The sequence below is a fragment of the Ahaetulla prasina genome, chromosome 6 (genome assembly GCF_028640845.1).
Source record: "Ahaetulla prasina isolate Xishuangbanna chromosome 6, ASM2864084v1, whole genome shotgun sequence".
Lineage (NCBI taxonomy): Eukaryota > Metazoa > Chordata > Lepidosauria > Squamata > Colubridae > Ahaetulla > Ahaetulla prasina.
The window spans coordinates 53,163,152-53,183,971 of NC_080544.1; the positions used below are offsets into that span (position 1 = coordinate 53,163,152).

At 32.9% G+C, this 20,820-nt stretch overlaps 1 protein-coding gene across 5 annotated transcripts in view; it reads right to left on the reverse strand.

Moving 5' to 3' along the window:
• The window catches only part of VTI1A (vesicle transport through interaction with t-SNAREs 1A), a 257,241-nt gene that overhangs the window by 73,444 nt on the left and 162,977 nt on the right, over positions 1-20,820 (reverse strand). For 2 of the 5 annotated variants that reach the window (XM_058187247.1, XM_058187246.1), the window contains exons 6-7: positions 11,134-11,204; positions 10,437-10,498 (exon numbers count right to left, since the gene is read on the reverse strand). In XM_058187247.1, the coding sequence (XP_058043230.1) occupies positions 10,437-10,498; positions 11,134-11,204 (133 nt within the window). Of the gene's footprint in view, positions 1-5,985; positions 6,524-10,425; positions 10,499-11,133; positions 11,205-20,820 lie in introns of those variants that run through there. The other 3 variants (XM_058187249.1, XM_058187250.1, XM_058187248.1) reach the window with 2 other exon arrangements.

The window sequence follows — 20,820 nt, forward strand, 5'->3', positions numbered from 1 at the left end:
AGAAACAAGAAAAAGATTTATCACAGAAACAATATTTATATTAAAAGGTAAAAACAAAATATTAAAACATTATACACCAAAGATGCATCAAAAGAGCCCCTTTGCTCATTCTTAAAAATGAGGAGAGATAAGACATCTGTACCTCAAGTGATAAACTATTCCACGGCATAGGAACAGCCTGCTTCCTCACTTCTATCCCTCTGACTCCCAGCAGGACAGGAATGGGATTTGACTACTTAAGTCTTACAGATTCTGGTCAAAGCAGACAATCCTGAAGGTAAGTTAGACCCAGACCATATGGGACTTTATAGGTAATTATCAGTACTTTGAACTGGATCCAGAAATTAATAAGCGGCCAGTGCAGTGCCCATAGCATTGATATAACTCTGCTAAACAGTTCTCGCTATTGATGTTGAAGTTTCCTTATCGACTTCAAAGGCAGCCCCAGTGAGTGCCCTGAAGAAATCAAGTCTAGATGTAATAATGGCACAAGTTACTGTTGCAGAGCTTTTGTGCAACCACAATTTCCACAGCAGAATCTAAATTTGATCTGCTATAGAAAGTCTGTACAGACTTATTTTAATTTATGTACATTGCCAAATGGTACGCAAAGGGATCAAATTAAAAAGTTAAAGATCTAAACTAGTAGCAATCAAGTAGAATTATATTGTTTATTGTAAAATATTGATAATTTTAAAATATAATCTTGAGCATATGTTCCACCTTTCTAATGCGTGATTGTGGTTATTAATCTATGATACACTCCAAAGTTTTAAGCAATGAAAGCAAATTCTTCTTAAGCAAATCAGAAATAACTTAATTATGCAGCACTATGAGGTGTACCAGGCAGTTATATCATACCTATAATAAATATAAATTCATAAATTGAAATTATTAATACAAAATTTCAGGTGGTCATTGAAGACTTTAGAAAAAATTAGAAATTATTTTCATTTATGTTGGAAATCTGAGCTATAAGAAGGGATCTTTTTACTTTGTTTGCTGGATGTGTAAAAAATCCAGAAGCTTCTGGATTCAAATACATACAATAATTCAGACAATGTTTAAAATTAATATCTAATTTAAACCAGAGGCTTTTTTGGGGAGGGAGAGTTTAATAAACAGTTGGAAAAAGTTCGTGAAATGTTTTTATACATGATAATTGAATCAAGATTATTATATTCACAAAAGTGCAAAGTTTCAACGTTACCCACAATGAAGGAACATATTTATGAAGATGTTGGAACTTGTTGAGATGGCTGAGTTAACTTTTAATCAAAGAAAAGACTATATACATTTATTGCTGATTAGTCTACCACCTTGGCCTTAGTTTGGTTGTATGCAATATAGTTCAATGTAATAAAGTACTTACACAATTGGTCCTAGCAATCCCTTTAATTGGACTGCCTTCATTAAGGGGACAATTATTTTTTCACAATATATATCACACAAAGAATGACCATTCATGAAATAAATAGGCACTAAATTTTGGTGATATTTGTTCATTCACACTCCCTCTAGAAAGCAGTAGGATCTACTGCACTACTCTCTCTCTCTCTTTCTTTCTCTCTATTTCCATTAGTCTGAGCTATGAGCATTGCATAAAAGTCAACAATGTGTCAGAGTACATCAATTTAATTGTAATGTTGACTTAATAGTCTCCATCTCTCCAAGTAAGTTTGCCTTAAATTATACCACTATAGATATACACTAAACAGCAGAGTCAGTTTCACATGGGACAAGACATAAAAAGGAAGTTGTATCTTAAGTTTCAAATTAAAGATAACTGAAGTCGTAACACAGAAAGTAAACAATAAATTAAAATGTGTTAGAAGACTAAGTTCTTGGAAGACACTCATTCTTACTAAGTGAATGTAACTGAAAAGTAATTTATGTTGCTGTTTTTGGTGCCATGAGATCCCTTTTTGCCCTTAAATGACCAATTTACTGCACTAATTAAATCAAAATATAAAAACTCACAAACATCTTCTTTTTATTAGTATTAGTAAAAAACAGTCTACAAATACAATGTTATTTCTGAATCCAACTTTTCATATGACAATTCTTTATAAAGGGTACCTAATATCAAAAACAGCAACAAAATCTGAAAAATGATGTATCTATAGTTAAGCTAGAAAAAGGATAAAAATGGACTGATACTATGAAGGCAGAGAGGTGCGGGGGGCGGGAGCTACTAGCACACACAAGCAAACAAATAAACTATTACACAAATACATTGCCCTTATTTCTTTGAATACATTTATGCATTGTAGGAATCTATAATTAAGTAGTGCTACATGTGACAAACATGTATGACTCTCTCATAACAGGAAGGAACTGATATTTTGACTTTTAAAAACTGTGTTGAATCAGAACTACTTTGAGAGTTAGCTCCTTAGCCAATGAATATTTAGTACTGTTTTAAAAATAATTCGAAGTAAAGGTTAACCATTTTATAAATAATTTCTAATGAAACAAGCATATATAAGTGAGTCCTCCGGGAGAAGGGCGGTATAAAAATAGAAATAAATAAATAAATAAATATAAACTGGAAGAGGAAACTTAGTAAGTCATTAGTAACGCCTTAAGCACTTCACAGGCATGGCTTTACTGGAAGTTGTATACATTAAACCTTAATAAAATATACTGTCCTTCATAAACTTAAGGACAGTGTTTGCTTGCCATATTCACATTTCATTTTTCACTGAATGCTTTGTCTTACCGTATGATCAGTTCTCCTGTTTTCTACCTGGATAATGAATGAAAATGCAAGATATATGTGTATAGATTCCTACAATATGAATTCAGGATACAAGTATGTCAACTGCACTTTTTTAAAAACAACAACAACAACAACAACAACAACATACCACTCAATTATTCAGCTTAGAGTTTTTTTGATGAGATTTTGGCCAGCTATGCTGGCACCAGGAACTTTTATAATTTTGAGTCAACTTTAGAAAGTAGGGGAAATAGTTGCCTTATTGCCAAAAAGAAAAAAAAAGATGTTCAATTAAAATTTTGTATCAAAGATATTAATGAACATTTTAACTGAAGGATTTCAGCTGTTCTAACATGCAAGGCATTTCCCTATGGTTGCCTTCCACAAACATGGTAACATCTCAGTGTTTTTATTGGACAGTTAGTTAAATGGATGAAGTCAGATGTTAACACCAGTCAATGGTACTTTCCCACCAATTGATGCATTGTGTGCATTCAACACCCTTGGATTCACTTGCTTCAGTATGGGTGACAATAAATTTGTTCGCAATTGTATTATTTTATTATGAATTATATATCTTGTGTCAGAACATGAAACCACCTATAATCTGGAATATTAACTCCAATTTTTCTCCTGTCCAAATTATATCAAGATGAAAAAAGTAAGTTCTTGTGTTATAGAGCTTTGAGTTATACTCCTTTTGGTAACAGGGAACTCACCTTATAGGTAGTAAGTGAAATGTATTTAGTGTTTGCCAGTGAAACAGTGTATATATTCCAAGGATGTGTTCAGAAATGCCTGCAGTATTTGATGCAGTATAATTATAAACAGCCTTTTGTTCTCAGAAGCTGATGATAGATAGCTGTAACTCTTTTTTGTTGTGGAAATAAGACTAGCCTTGTGTCATTAACTGCCATTTTTTAAATAAAACATTTCACAGTAGTTTGACTTTTGATCTGTGAGCTAACTAGAATGACCACCTGCATGACATATGAGCTGTTATTAGCCTTGCTTTGTACCATCTTATGAACACAGCAGGCATTTAAAAAAAGGAACAACGTGATACGTGAAAGCTCCAATATCTGGAAGAAATGTTCTGTCAGAAATATGGGTTCCTTACCAGTGAAGAGGGAGAAGTATACACACTGTTTACAAATTGTATCATTAATATATATGCAAGGCCCTAGCATGTGATTGTGTGCAAAAATCTGCAGCACTGGATTATCAACAATTACTCAAATATTCATTCTAAGAAAAGGAACTGCAGGACTCATTTGTTTAAGGCTATAGGTAAATAATTTAACTTAACACAAAGCGTGTGTGCGAAGCGAACTGGTTGTAACACCATTGAAACCCACCACTGCACCTCCCATCATCTTATTAGAACCTATCCTCCCATCTCCCCACCATCCAAACTCAACTGTCAGTACCTATCCTTCCACCCCTAGCATTATAATGATGAAGCTTCTTGGATAAGAAGCAAAACATTTTCTTCTTCCTCTTCAAGAAAAGCAAAACATTTTCTTCTTCCTCTTCAAGAAACAAAAAAAAAACCAACCCCAGTCCAGTTGCCTTTTGAGGAAAAAAAAACATCTTTGAGACTACCTGTCTGATCACTGGAAAGATATCTTAGCACCATCAAAAAACTCTCCAGCTATATAAGGTATCTAGCATGAACCTTCTTCAAACAGTTTCCCGCCATCTCAGAGGTCTAGAGTTCTGACCATTTGTACCTTGACCAAAATTCAATTCTTCTATGGCAAAGAATGATGGCAACCTACATCATCCCAAATCACAAGTCATCTGTTCTGAGTACACATGTGACTGCTCTTATGAGTTGGACTAAGATCATCTGGAACAAGTCCATGATTACCATGGAAATCGTGAACCCCCCAAGCTTCACTGGTTCATACTTCCAGGACATGAAAGTTGAAATACCTTAGCATTAAAAGCCTGGGAACATTATGACAAGCCCATTATTGCTAGGCCAAATTAAGGACCCAAGAACTACATATCCACACTCAGGCAAAAAAGCCTGGTAGAACCTTTTCTGGTGAATAAATTTTATTAAAAGGCATAAGCTCACTTCCTTGATGTAGAAAAAGTACTACTCAGCTCTCTGATTTTTGCCACCACAGATTAATAGGACTTTTCTTCTATGAATTCAGTTAGGCATCTTTAATGCTAGTCTGGGGAAAACAGAACTGTGGAAAACTGTAAAAGGAATTTATCACCATGTGTAGTGGGTTAAGGTGAAATCTTTTTGAATGTTTTGAAATGCTGCTTTCCAGTTTTCTTACCACTTGAGCTAAGTTGTTATTTATGAGGTACGCTGTCAAAAGACTTGCCTTCTGTCTCCAGATTTTTTTATGTCTGCGGTCTCTTCCATTTCTTTCTTAGCTTGCTCGCAAATTTTCATATTTCACCCTTAGTTCTACTATGAAATTCAGATCTGCAAATAATGACTACTACTATCCACATTCCTTGTCCTTGTATTATAGTCCTTGTGCCTGTATTGTGACTGACTTTCATCTTTCAATTAGCATCTGGAAGAGAGATTATTTAGACAAACTAGCTCTTCCTAATTACTTTTGCAAGCTGTGAGACAATAAACTTCCAGCTCTAAATCCCAATTAGATAATTATTTCCTTCTTTTGTCCTATCAGGTTCCCACTGCCCACTCCATGGCTTAGGACCTGGGTACTTACGAGACCGCCTGCTGTTACCCTTTGCCTCCCACCGACCCGTACGCTCCCACAGAGAGGGTCTCCTCAGGGTGCCGTCCGCCAAACAGTGTCGGCTGGCGGCCCCCAGGAGTAGGGCCTTCTCTGTGGGGGCAGTTACGCTCTGGAACGAACTTCCCCCTGGCCTGCGTCAAGTGCCTGATCTTCGGACCTTCCGTCGTGAGCTCAAAACATATTTATTTATTAAAGCGGGACTGGCATAATTTGTGTTGAATTTTAATTGGGTATTCTTAATTATTTAAAATTTTTAAATCTAAATTTTAATAATCAGCCTTTAAAATTTGCTCTTTTTAAATGTTGTTTTAAATTGTATATATTTTGTTTTTATTCTGACTGTACACCGCCCTGAGTCCTTCGGGAGAAGGGCGGTATAAAAATTTAATAAATAAATAAATAAATAAATATAAAACTTGCCCAATGAAAGCAATCTTTTTTGGAAATTGTCTTCACTGGATGGACTTACTGTGGCAGATGGAGGAGGAGCCTCTGGTGCTATAAGTAATTAATAGGGACAATGAAAAAACATGAAACTGTTTCAGTCCTGAAACCTCTTTTAATGCCTTCCTGCAAATTTTAAATTAGCTATAAATTATAAATTTTTAAATTAAATTATACAAGATTTTCAGAAAACATGCTGCATAAATTGGCAACATATGTCATAGATATTAGCTGAAGTTGGTATTTTAGCTTCTTGCTACTTAGTCAAGCCTATGTTCAGCACGTAAAAATTTATAGACCACTTCTGCTGTGTAAGAATTCCTTATTCTTGTTGCAACATTTTGTAACACTCTTTGCTGGCTTGAGATATATATTTTTTTCTAAAGTACATAGATGTCTACTTTAGAAATTAACTTTTACTTGCATAGTACTATGTATTTTGATATGATGAGGCTTCGGACTACAATCTAATTGAAGGCTTACAACTCCTTAATGATACTAGGTTGTTTCCGTGAAAGGGCAAGGACAAGGATTTCATTATATTTTAGCCAGTGTGATGTATCACATTCTTTGTACATGTTGTCTGAAGGCAACAGCAAAGGGAGATATCCACTGGGACCTGTAGGAAGAAACTGCAATTTGGATAATGGTATTTCCAGCTGTACAGATGGTCAATGTTTATGGTGACAGATAAATAATTCCAGATGATATATAAAAGAAAAATAATGAACCCAAGTACATGTTCATATGGTATTTAAAAGAGCAACTGTAAACTACAGATGAAAATGTGTACTGTACTTAGACTATAATAATATGTCCATATAAAAATAAATCTTTAGACATGTCAAGTGTAGCGTCCTAAAATATAACAAACGTTACACTTTGGCATAAGTGTACTATAAAGTCAACATAATCATTAAGGCTTTCCCCATTTTTAAAAAAATCTTAATTATTTAATGAAGGAACATTTGAACAGGGATCATTTTTGGAAAAGAGCACTTCTGTCTCTTTCTTTAGTCACCACTTAAAATTTGTCTAAGACACTGGCTGAGGAGAAAGACTGAAGAGCAAGGCCACAAGGCCCCTTATGTAGTAACTATAAAATCAACTTTAAAATAACATTCACCTGGCCACTAGGTAAATATTATGCAATAAAATATAATACTCTTTAATTAAAAAGTTTGGTAGAATTAAAAAAAGAGCTAATATCAATTAGCTTCCTTAAAAGTAAGCACAAAACCCGACATTCTATCTAAATACAAATGCCTTTGTATGTCGGCAGAATATCAGATAGGACGACTAGCTGAACATTCTTTGACACAAGAATTCAAGAAACTGGAAACCACTGCTAAAGAAACTGGAGGCCATTTCATTTGACTTTAAGTATTTTTAGCATAAAAAAGTTGTTTTTAAATGTGCTTAAAATGTAATTGCTGACTCAAACAAATATTTTTTTGGAAATAAATACACAGACATACTTATTACTGTCCCAATGTCAGCCATAAATCCTTATTGATATAAACGTGGTCTCACTCCTGTGTGTTTGATCACGAAGTATATAAAATAGTTCTACACCACTTTGAAAGAAAAATGTTTGCTCTTTACATTAACAATGAAATTATTTTTAATATGAAGCCTGACTATGTAATAACACGATTTTCTTAAACTGAAAAAATATGTATCTATATAATTACATCTTTAATGTAGAAATATTGTATAACTAAAATAAAAGTACAGGACTCAGTTCAAAATATGCATTTAAAAGAATTTCTTCCTTAAATTTATTTGATAAATTTCCTTTTCCTTAGGGACAAATATATCATTTGAACTTGCTCAAAGTTTTAGTTACGTTCTGGTTGGAATCACTAATGAAAAAATTTCTCCCAAAAGATCTGTATTTACACTTATGTCTAGAAAATGTTTCTTTATCATTTTTAAAATAAAACTATGTGTTATGATCATACAGTAATGTTCTTATCCTCCAAATTATAGTACCAATGTTCAAGGAGCTTTAACGTTGAGGATATATTTTATCTTTGACATATTTTTCTATATAGTTCCCCTTTTCCAGTTCTACCATAAAGTTTTGAAACTACTAAAGATTAGTGCCCTAGAAATTCTAGAGGAAAACAATGATGCTGAAACTGGATTGTGCCATAGTAATATTTTTAAATGATCAGGTGATGAATCTATTCAATAATTACGGTAGATAAGAAACTCACCATAGAATATTATGGAATAAAACCAAGATGGCAAATGTATAGTGGCAAATGAATTAATGGAATCAACATGCAGCAAGGTTTTCTCACTTCAAGCTTGAGAAATTGTGTTTCAACAAAATAAAATGAAACTCTCCAGTTTTCAGTTGAACAACTAAGTGCATATTTACAAGGCATCTAGTAAGGTTATATCAAGAAAAGGCAAACTGACTGCCATTCTATGATAATTATTATTTTCCAGGAATGTTAGGATAAATATTATTCAGTGCCTGCCTGCCTTCCTTCCTTCCCTCTCTCCCTCCTCTCCCCTCCCCATGATCCTATAATTCAAAATTTGTTTATAAAGCAAATTTAAATTGTTTTTCATGAGTATACTTTTTTCAGACAATTTTCCTAGCAAACTGTAAGATTACCACCTCATAGTATTCATCATGTCAGCACAATGACAAAAACTTGTAAAATGTTATCACTTTTACCAATGCATTCACTTATAAAATTAAAAGTAAAATCTTCCTTTCTATTCTGACAAGTAAAACCATCTATATGGGAGTGACTTTCGTAACAAAAGAAGTTAAATGCCTTTCTCAAATATATATAAGAAACAACAAAGCTTTTTAAACATTTGACCACATAATGCATTTGTCTGAGAACGGGAACCTATGAATATTTCACAATTTTCATTTGGCTTATGGAACGCTTATAAACTAGGAGTCCTAGACAGACTCCCAAGCACACAGTGTCAGAGGTTATAGTTCATTTTTCTTTTTCCCTCACTAGATGACTTGCAAATGTATTCAAACACTGTATGAACAAACTATTTTATTTTGCTGAAAATAACGGACTCCTTAACTCCAGTCACCTGAAAGAAAAGCTGAGGTTCATCAAGCATAAACATGGGAAAATACATTGTTTTAGAAACCCATAAATCCTTATTTGAATCTGCCAACCTGAAAGCGAAGTAAGGCCCGAAAAAACTATTTTTCTTAAATGCTATGTCTGATTAAGCCATATACTTAAATGACAGCTGAACTTTAACATTAATATGATATTATTTAAACAACTGTATGACTGTTTTTTTACACTAAAAATGATGAATGATTTTTGGACAGCTCAACTGACATAAAGCAAGAAGTCCCTTTAATGAGATTTGACAAAATGGAGACATATGCAGAATATTCGTTACAGCTCATATCCCAGCCCTTTTCTGGGGAGGCTATAAGGTTGCCCAAGGATTTTTTATTATTATTATTATATTGATTGTCTACAGGCACTGAACCATCTCCCTCAATTGCCACTTCCTTTCTCCATGGATATTGAATTTAGCTTGTGCCATTTACATATTACTCTTAATCAGAGAATTTGGTATGCTACAGTTTAGAGACTAAATTGTGTGAGAAGTTTGTGAATTGGATGCAAAGTACAGTTATGTTATACTTCGTAATCTAGTTGTACAAAGAAGAAGAAAAACAATCCTGTTTTCTCTTTAGAAAGTTAAGGATAGGTAGATACCTTAAACAACATATTATAATAATAATATATATAATATAATTAACATAACTAATAATTTCCCTTTGCTGGTATGATTACATTGCTTATAATTTGTAGACATGAAAACAGCTCAGTGTCTTGAAATTGCTTTCTCTCTAAACTCTATGTTCTGCCAGGAGTAGTAGATGGAAGGAGATATCAAGCAAAGAAGAGGTTGTATACTAAAATCACTTCCTCATCACCCCCCTTTGCAGTACAAGGAAACTACCTATACAGATCTTGTACTTATAAATTCATGATGCAATTTTTATTTAAGAAAATTTTATACGGTTTATACTTTATTATAAATTTTTCATATTTGGGAGAGGAAACTCAAAGCACAGAGTTCAAAGAAAAAATAATTAGAGTTCAAATTGTTTCACACTTCGGTAATAAGAATGTGATACAACAGAGCTCTTTTCTTGCACTGCAGGCACTATGCCTTAACACATGATTCTGCCCCTAGTTTGGACTTAATAGCTTCTCAGTAGTTTCCAGAAGGTCATCTTCATGTCTCCCTATACTTCTCTACTTTATGAAAAAAGAGAAACCCAGAGGCTGTGTTCTCCATTCTGCAAGATAAGTGCAAGAATTCTCAACTGGGTTATTGTATATTCTTACTTATGCTTTATTTTAGTTGCCTGTGTTATCAGGCTAGTTCCTTACCTGAAAATTCAAGTCATTTAAAATTATATAATATTATGTTAAAAATTATGAATTTATCTATAAATCTAAAGGAGAAAAAGGAAGAAAAAGAAAGAGAAAGGATCCCTACCTTGCTCTTACCTTCGTAACATTCCTGTAAGGATTCTTGAACTCTTTCCCAAGTTTGCATCAGTTTCTCTAAGCTGTGGAAGAATAATATTCTAAGACTGAACATGATCAGATATATTGAGTTCAATTTTATTAACATTAATTGATCCTTGCTGTGCAGATTCTTCACATATTTAATTTATTTACTAGAGTTCAGAGGCCACTGGATTTTGAGAAACTTAGATAAAAAAAGTAAGAACAATACAACAAAAGAAATTGATAACCTTCTAGAGTATCTACTTGAAATTTGAGAATGAAATATGAAATTTTCAACTCACAAACTTCATTATTAAATAAAAATCACTTCAAGCTTTGTTCTCTAATGGAGAACAGTGACCGTGATGGAACACATACTTTCATCCTAAGCATCTGAAGTTGACAATTTCTTGAGTAAGAGTGTAGGAAACTCTGTGGCTTGACAAATAGGATATGAACTTGAGCTACCCGGCATCAATTGGGGAAAGGCAGATAACAATTTAGAAATGATGTGAATAATAATTTTTATGGATAAATAATGTTGAACAATGAACAATGTTTGAACAATATTCAGAGATAAAACATTTCAGAAGCTCTGCCTATCCTTAAAAAAAACCTTAAAGTGGCCCATTCATTAACATTACCTATAAATATTGAGTTCCACTCAGATTATTTTTCTTTTATTTAAACTTACTCTGTCTCGAGCACGCTGGATCTTCTCTCTGTCATGACTGAGATTTTCTAGTATGTCTTGACCAATTTGTTCTGCATGAAGGAAAAAAAGCAAGAAAAAAAGCCAACAAGTCAAATATAACTGAAAAACAGGCAATAATTTTACAACATCTGCAATAAAATAGCACGAATTTAAATCCATTTGATAAACTGAGACCAGAAAAATAAGAATAATTTTAAAATATCATAAAATGTAAAAAGCTAGTAGTTAAGAAACATGTGAACTAGATTGCATAAACAATGGCAAAACTAAGAATTGGTATAATAAATTTATCTTGATTATTTAAATGATAAAAAGTTATCAGAGCACCCTGGAAATTTAAATAAAATAGGTGTAATTAACTGGTAGTAGATATCCCCGTAGAATACAAATGAACATAGGAGATTAAATCAAGCTAAATCAAGCCTAAGTTTTCCTAAATATGAGAATTGTGATAAATATAAATATGAGGCTGGTTTAGACACTAAAGTTTGGTTATTTGCTAGTACTGTATATTGTGAGAGATTTCTATTTGATCTTGTATATTTAAGATATTTTGCCTTAGTACTAATCTGGTTTAATCTAACTGTAAGATATTACTAGAAAATCATAGCTGTAAGATATTACTAGAATATCATAGCGGCTCAGTTTCTTTTGGATTGCTGTTTCCTAGTAAGATTTGTAGTTGTCTGTCAATATTATATGGGTCAGCCCACTATGACTGTAATCTAGTTTCAACCAGTAAAAAAAAGATTAGATTCAAGTTTACTGATTCCTGCTTCTTGTTGAAGTATTGCATTTGGAACACAGTGGGAAAACTGGAAGATACTTCAAAATTTTGTTTGAATTCTTCCTAAGTTGATCATACTGTTCTGAGTCCCATATAGCAATTGTGCTCAGGCTTTAGCTTCAAACAACTTAACTGCAGCAGGGATAAACTGTGCTCCTCTGTAAAAATAGTAAGTCTGTGTAGCTGATGCACATCTATGTGCATTGAGGGATACCTAGTCCAGGTGAGTATTTCTGCTTCCTGAGGCTTGAAAACTATTCCTAGTTCTTTAAAAATCTTGACCTGCTCAATGGATCTAAGTTCCAGATCCTCTGTTTTGAGCACTTAGAGAAAGTAAGAGATAGTAATGTTGGGAATAGCTGGTTTTCCTACCCCAGTATCCACAATCAAGCATTGCCAATATATCCACATAGCATTCCTTTTTTAAATGTTTGAACTATTTTTTTTCCTATTTTTTTCCAATTTCACTAGAATAATTTAGGGCAGGGTGTCCAAGTCACGTTGTCATGGTGGCGTCACGTGACGTTTTGGAACTCCTCCCCTTCTTTAAATCGGGTGTGGGCATGGCCATCGCATGACACAGTCGGCCCATGGGCCGGGAGTTTGAGAGCCCTGAGTTAGAGTGATAATTTAGAGCATTCCAAGCTTCATGACTGAACCAAACATGTGTTCTTGAATCATGCTTAATTGTAACATGTTAGGGGAGGCAATTAACAATAACTTATCATCCACTATAGCTAAGTAAAAGATATGGTAGTTTCCCTCTAACAAATTTGGTGATTATTGCTGTTGCTTAGATGTCTACTTAGCATGAGTAGGGCAAAGGTCATCAGTCACTGTTTCAGTGTGGTATGAGAGAAAAACAATTGATCAAAGATAATACATATTTATAGTAACTTTGTAAGTTTAAACAATACTAATCATTCCCACTATGTGTAATCATGGGTTGACATAACTAAAAAGGTAAGTTATCCACAGAGACGGGTCATTCATACAGCTTTTGACTCTCTATTTTTAGCTGCATATAGTATATCTAAAAGCAAAAGGTGGTTCAATATAAGCATTGTGAAAGAACTTTGAAAGAAGTGCTTTGAATGTGCTGGGCTAAACAAGGAACACTTGTTTTTGAAGTGACAAATCCTGGAGAAATTATGAAATAGTTGGGTATGCAGATACTGCAGACACAACTAGAAGTAGCAGTTCAGAAACCTAGAAAGACACAGCTAGTTTAATAGTTATGAAATTTGTTGTAAAACAAAGCATCTTTGAAATGCACAAAACTAAAGAAAAAAAAGCTATATGATTTTACAGTAAAATTCTGAGAACACATTTGATCCCTCAGTCTCTTTAAAGAAAGACAATTTATCAATTGGTAAGTTTAATAACTAATAATTATCCAGTCAACAATTAGGATTAGCAATAATCAATAACAGAGAGCTGTCAATTTGATAGTTTATTTTATTTTCACTGCTATGGATGAACATGTCATTAAATAAAACCATGTAATTTGCAAATTTTTTGCAAAATATATTTAGATTAACATTCCTATAAATTATATAGCTTTAATACAAAAGCTTGGATACAAAGATCCATCTGGAACATTTAGATTATGGAATAAAACAATCTTTAGTTTTGTGTACTCCTTTAAGAAAATATTCTTAAAATTTACTTGGGAATAATAGCACTATGATGAGTCACTAGGATGGTGGTAGATAGCAAGCCAAAAGGTTCATTTCCTTTTAGTGAAAGTTGTTTCCAAGATATAATTCACAAAGCTGTAGAACAAGTAACATTTCATAAATATGGTTTGATGTACCTTTAACAGAAGAAATTATCCCAAAGTGTTTTTAAAAATTATTTTGATGTTCTATGGCAGCTGTCTCCAACATCAGCAGTCCAGCTGAGGGGAGAGAAGGGAACTGGGCTACACGAGAGCAGGCAGGCACCCAGACACAACAAAATTGATTGTCTGTCCATCCATCTATCTATTATAATCTATTAACTAATATCTGCAGCAATTCTGAGGAAAGATTGAAGTGGAGAGTCAGTTGGTGTAGTGGTTAAGGCACCATGCTAGAACCCCAGGAAACTGTAAATTCTAGTCCAACAAAGCCAGCTGGGTGAGCTTGGGCCAGTCACTCTTGTTCAACACCAGGAAGCAGGCAATGGCAAACTACTTCTTGCCAAGAAAATTGCAGGGATTAACGCAGCAGTTGCCAGGAGCTAAAAAGTAATTTGAGGCATGCATTTGTGCACACATACATGTTTGTTTATGAGGTGAGATTGAAGATGATTATTGATATTGACAGTCAGTGTGATGCAGTGATTAATATTCTAGACTATGGGCTAGAAAATCCAGGTTCTAGTCCAGGCTTAGTAATGGAAGCTCAGTGGGTAACTTATTCCTGTCACCCCTCAACCCAGCCAACTTTGGAAGGTTCTAGTTCTGGAGAGAAAATATATAGATGAAAAGAGTGCTTTCATTAAAATGGCAAAAGCAGCATTGTGCTATCAGAACAGAAGCTTTATTCCTTTTGTACATGTGTGAGATAATCATGAAACTATCTTTCATAGTTTTCTTCCTTTGACCCCTGGTCAAGAGACAATACCAAATAAAAATACTGCACATCAATTAGGTTTTTGTATGGTCATAAAAATTAATAAATCAATTATTAAGTTTACAATTTGTCCTTTGCATAGATTTCCTTATATATTCCTTCATATACTGTAACTCTGTGTTAAAGATCCCAATATGTATCAATTGCATAATAGGTACTATTAGACAATTGTACATCAAATATTACTTGATTCCACACAATAAAATAAAGCTGCTGAAAATAGGACACAGAAGCATATCAAAACAAAATCATTTTTTAATCTTTAATATAATGTGATGTGCAGTGTATCCTTATTGTTCCTCGTTCTTCCAAGACAGTAAAGAGAACCTATTCACGTAAGCATGCTTTAGCAAAGTAAAAGAAAAGAAGGAACGTTTTCTGCTATTAATGTTCAAGTCTGCAGTCACATATAGAAATGAATGCAGTCAAGGAATACTTCAGAAAAATGCTAATAGAAAATAAGTTTTGTTATGGCCAGAAGACCTAAAAGCAAAGAAAACAGATTAACTGCTGAGAAACCTAGGAGTTAGCTTTAATGCCATTCATTCTTTGAATAAGAATTAGCACTGGGTAATCACAGCATATTTATGAGGCCTTTTGCCTGGTCCTCCTCTCCTGTGAATGCTGTATTATTCATTGCATGTGCCCTGACCTCAACGCGCTCCTGTTCTGACAAATCATACTTGATTAAGACAAATCTTTATTAGTTAGCTAGTCAACTTCCCCATTTATCATTTGTAAATCCTGTTCTTCTTTTTAGATACAGTAGAAGTGACTGAGACCATTTTTCTCCTTTACAAATACTTGTTACAGTCAATAAGTACAAACAAAATCCCAGAAATCGGTAATAGATGATAAAACATCAATTTAATGGGTATAAATTACAAATACCGCAGAGGCAGCAAAATAGCATATTTCTGTTGGCTTCAGAAAAATGATAATTAAAATTAACCAATCTTTTCTTTAGGAAAAAAAAGTATATTGCAAAGTTGGAAACCCAGAGTTCTAAGATTTTTAAAAACAAAGCAAAGCAAAATGCCGATTACTGTGGGTACAAGTTTAAAAAGTCTAAAAAAAGAACCATAAACTAAAAAAAACCCAAAGCTGAACATTATTTACAAGCTATAAAATTGTATGAAAACATAATAATTATTTCATATCAAAAAAAGAGGTAATATATTTGAAAAATAATCCAATAGAAAGTTAATTTATTTCAGAAATACATTTAGAATGCGGTAATGTAAAAGACATATTAATCAAGATTGCTATTTAAATCATGTTTAAAATTATTGATATGGTCACTTGCTTCTATTTGAACAGAATGGATAGCTTTTTGTACAATTTACCCACTTCAGCAGCAATTTCATGTATTAATTTAATTATATAGTAATCTTACTTATAGAGTCCTTGGGAACTATTTCTGAATAAAAAAACAACTATGACCATACAGGACAAACTTAGCAAATTATACAATTTACCATTGTGTAAATAATAGACATGCTTTATCAGACTACTGCAATGGCAAGTGAATGATGCAGTACACCAAAATAACAAAAGAAATTACAAATCAAGCTCAGCTATCATTTACAACTGTCAGTAAAAACCTGTCAATCTATACCAGCTGCAAATACAAAATGAAGTATTTTTATTAAATGTAGCACAGTACATAAATGTTTAAAAAGTCATGAAAGAAAGAGTCTAAAGTCAATGGTTTTCTCCAGATTTGTTTTGCCATGAAAACAAAAGTTCCTTCTATCCATAAAAAGAACTTGGATTCTATGAATAGTTCTGACATCTTTCTGACAAAGAAAAAACCTGAGGCATCAACTTTTGTCAAATCCTTCTTCGCCGTATAGAAAAACTTTGAGAATCATCAGCAAATCTGTGTATTCTTCTTTTTTCCTAAAAATTGAAAAATGTTCATGGCTGCTGTAATGTCATATATGGGAATCTTGGATCCAAATAGTCCTGAAATCAGAATTCAGTAACCACAAATATTTTGTTTTATTTTCATGCTTTGAAAAGCACGCACAGTGTGATTAAAGGTATCTTTCTATCTTTCTCACCAAAACTTTTTTCCAGTAGTGCTTATTAATTTATGTACAATATTTTAAACTACCCCAGTTCAGTTAAAACTCTGCATAACAAAACAAGTATACAATGAAACAGACTAAAAGAACAAAGAATAATATACCAAACATAAAATATAGCAATTAATATGATTGCTCACTATTATTTAACATCAAATGTGAATTGGAATGGGATGATTTTATTAGATGTCTAGTGCCAAGACTGAAGGAGGTGAATCTTCTCCCAGAAAATGTGTATGTCAGACCAAGGCTGATATTCTGGAAAGCTCTGCATCTTGGCCCACAACCCAGTTACTGTTTTAAATGGATGAGATGTTCTCAGCATGTTTTCTTTCGATGTTCAGACCAGATAGGTAGAGACAATTCTGGCAGTGGTTTTGCAGAATTTGTTAACTTCTGTGTACAGGTAAAGGTAATTAATGATCACTATAGCAAACAATTCCACATTATCCTTTGCATTAACAGTTCATAATGTGTTTAAGATCTGTCTGTCTGTCTGTCTATCATCTATCTATCTAAAAATGTTATATAGTTGAATATAAGATCAAATGTAAGAAACATTCCCTCAGATCTCTGCTTTTTTAAAAAAATAACTAAACAATTCATCAGAATACTATAATTATGCATGAATAATATAAAATGCAAAAATCATTGGTCTGACAGATAAAGCCCAATTTACCAACAGTCTTCTCTCAAATATTCAAAATCTGTTAAACTGATGTCAGCATATCAGTAATTTCACAGTTTTAAAACAGTTAGAAATGTAATGACTACATTGCACTTGATTAAAGCATTTACAGCTCTAATCAAAACCTGACAGTAAGATCAAAGATGATAACTTAAAACTCTCTTCTAATTATGTTTAAAATGCCACACCTCAGGCCTGTCTCTCCTATTCTTTTTCAAACTAAATTCAGCTTAAGAAAGATCTAACACTTCTTAACAGTTCATTATCCAATAAAACTATTCAAAGCTTAAAAGCAATCTACACAATTAGTCAAGACCTCGGGGAGTCCACCGGTAGTCTTTATTACAGGCCTTCATATTAAAACACCTTAATTATATTTGTCAAATGGATTTCATTAAAAACCATCGTCACTTTAATTTTCATATTTTGACAGGGCTAGCATAGACATTATTACCACCTGCCATGCAATGAAGTACAACAAAATTAACAAATTCCTTCAAATATAATGGATTTCCCCCTTTTTTTCCACCTTAACACATTTCTTCCGTCAAGAGAACAAATGGCAGAAATTAAGAACAGTTTAAAACCATAATATCTAAACAAACAATATAAGCTCTAACATCCTTGCAGCAAGCTTATATAGTCAGAAATCTTTTATATTTATATAAAAGCACATACCACATCTGAATTATAAAGACAAGACATCAAACAGAATTCACAGATATTTAATCAAATGACAACCATCAAGACTTGAAAGAAAAAGGCATTCTATGCTGCATTTTATGCTGCTGCCACATTCAGCAATTGGTATGGCTTCTGTGGGCAATAATTATAATTATGGCTGGTTGGAATTAAAGTGCCAAGTTCTCTATATTTTCAGACACAAAACAAATAACTAATAGAGTTTCTACATATTTTACAGCAATTAGCAATATTCAAGGACTATTAATAATTAAAATAGAAAATAATAGTGTTGAAGTACTACTTTTCAGAAATGACATACATAGAGAATTATGTTACAATGAAAACAATATATAACAACTTCATAGGAAAGCAATAACATAAGTATGAAAAATGTAGCAATTTAGTAATATAGTCCCTAAAAAATTGACCCAATATAATTTTTGTATACTGCACAGCCAGAGTCATTTTATAAGAATTCATTAGAACTCAGACTACTACAGGATAAAAAGTGCAGACTGAAAATGATATAATCTTTGCTTCCATAAAACTATGTTAAGAAAAGGAAATGAAAATTTTTATTTCACATCTGCATTGGGTTCAAAAAAGCAAGCATGCCCAGGAAACTAAACTTCTGCCCTTCTGTTCATGGAACATTGTTCTGTTCATTGTTCTATGAACATGCAGCACATGTTTGTAAGATGTGTTTACTCTTTGTAAGGTGCCCAGAGTCACCTTATGGGAAAGTTGGGTGGGAAATAAATTTAATAAATAAATAAATAAATAAATAAATAAATACTAAATTAAAATAAATATAAAGAAATAAATACTAAATACTAAAAGTGATGCATATTAAAAAGGGATGGGTCTTTGTCTGGCAAGTCCTCTCTTATTTTGAAACTAGTGAACACCCCGGTTTATATCTCTCAAATATTTTATTGCTTCATTTGAAGTCATAGTAGTAATCTTTTATGTTATGAATATTTTAAATTTCATTAAATAATCTCTGAGTATGGAAAACTGAATAGACAAGGTGTTTGTTTCCTCTGTTTAAAATGACAACTAGAATCTTTCCCTTTATTAAAATAAAAACTGCCTACTTCTATTATCATCCTTTAAATTCTTTCTTTTGATTTCAATGGGAAATTTATTTACAAATTATTATGTGCAGGTAATCTGCAGTTAGATTCCCAGTCTTAGATTGGTGGAAACTTAATAATTCAAGTCCTAATAAAAGATGTAAGAATTATTAAGGCAACATCCAGAATATAAAACAGCTCCAAGCAGACTGTTTTCAGGATAGTTATCCAAATTAGGGTGCTCAAGTCTGATAAATTCAGTATTTCCAGATATTAAGGACATTCTTTAGTATTTCTCCAATTACTATTGGTATTACAACAGATTTCTTTTTTCATAAGCATTCAACCATTTTTTCCAAACTGCTTTATCTCAATCCTAACATCACTAGGGATAGCAACATCAATGAACCAGGCATTCTTCATTTCAATAACTGTTATATCAGGCATGTTAAGAACAAGATACCTGTCTCTTGGATCTTAAAATTCCATAAGATCTTAATTCACTCATTTTCTCAGCTTGATGGTCCCAGTAGTTTTTATTATATATAAATCCAAACCTCTGACAAACTTTCCAGTGAATAATACTGACAACTTGGCCATGGCATTGCTTTTAGTCAGTTTGTAAAATTTTGTTGCAGTCACAGATCAAATCATCAATTGTTTCATCCTTTTTAATACTAAGGGACATTTGCTGTTGTTTGTTATAGTTGAATTTTCACCTTCATGTAATTAGTTGGCAAAATTTGTTCTTGAGCTCTAAAATAAAGCCTTCAGTTTCTTTCTTTCACATTCCAGATCTTAATCAACTTCATGTAGGTTTTTTTAATCAGCTTTTCCTTCTTTATCTGTCAAATATTTACCATGCATTGGCTTATTTTTTCAATTAACAAATTGGTTTTCAATTGTTTCTTTTTTATATTTAGCCTTCAACTTTGTTGTTTTCAAATGCTTTCCTTGATTGAAAACCTTTAACAAGGGTTCTTTCCTTTTCTTAAAGTAGTTAGTTATTTCATGCTTTTCTTTCTCCAAAATTTGTAGATATTCTCTATAGCTCTTGGCAAATGCAACCAAACAATAACACTATTTGGATGCAAAGCATGGTGCATGGTCATTAGTTTTCTTGTATTCCCATCCAAGTTATCAAGTTCCATCTGGGTCTAGCAACTATTTTTTAAAAACTCTTATTATTGTTATTGTTGCGGTTGTTGCTGCTGCTGCTGTTTGTCACACAATCAGTCACATATTTAAACTGAAGTTGGTATTTGTAACCACCAATTGAGTCCTTCCCAGGGATCTGCAATAGGCAGATATAATGTAAGCTGCTTCAAATAAAGTTGCTTTTTGCAATTGACTGATGGTGTTCAAATGGTGCTTCAGATGTTTTGGGATTACACCCAATGTACCTATTACTATTGATGCTATATTTGCTTTCTTTTGCCATAGTCCTTCTAATTCTATTTCTATTTTGTAATTTTTCTCAGGTTCTTTTTCTTCTATTCTGCTGTCTCCAGGTACTATCAGGTCCACTACTCAGATTTGTTTATCTTTCTTACTGATAATTATTAAGTAATTGTCTGGGGTGTTATGGAGCAGGTACCTAACTATTTGAATTCTAAAGTCCCAGAGTATTATAGCTTCTTCATTTTCTATTACTTTGTCTGTTTTGTGGCCCACCAGTTCTTGCTCTGCAGTCAAGGTATTTCTTGCAGATATTAAACTATTT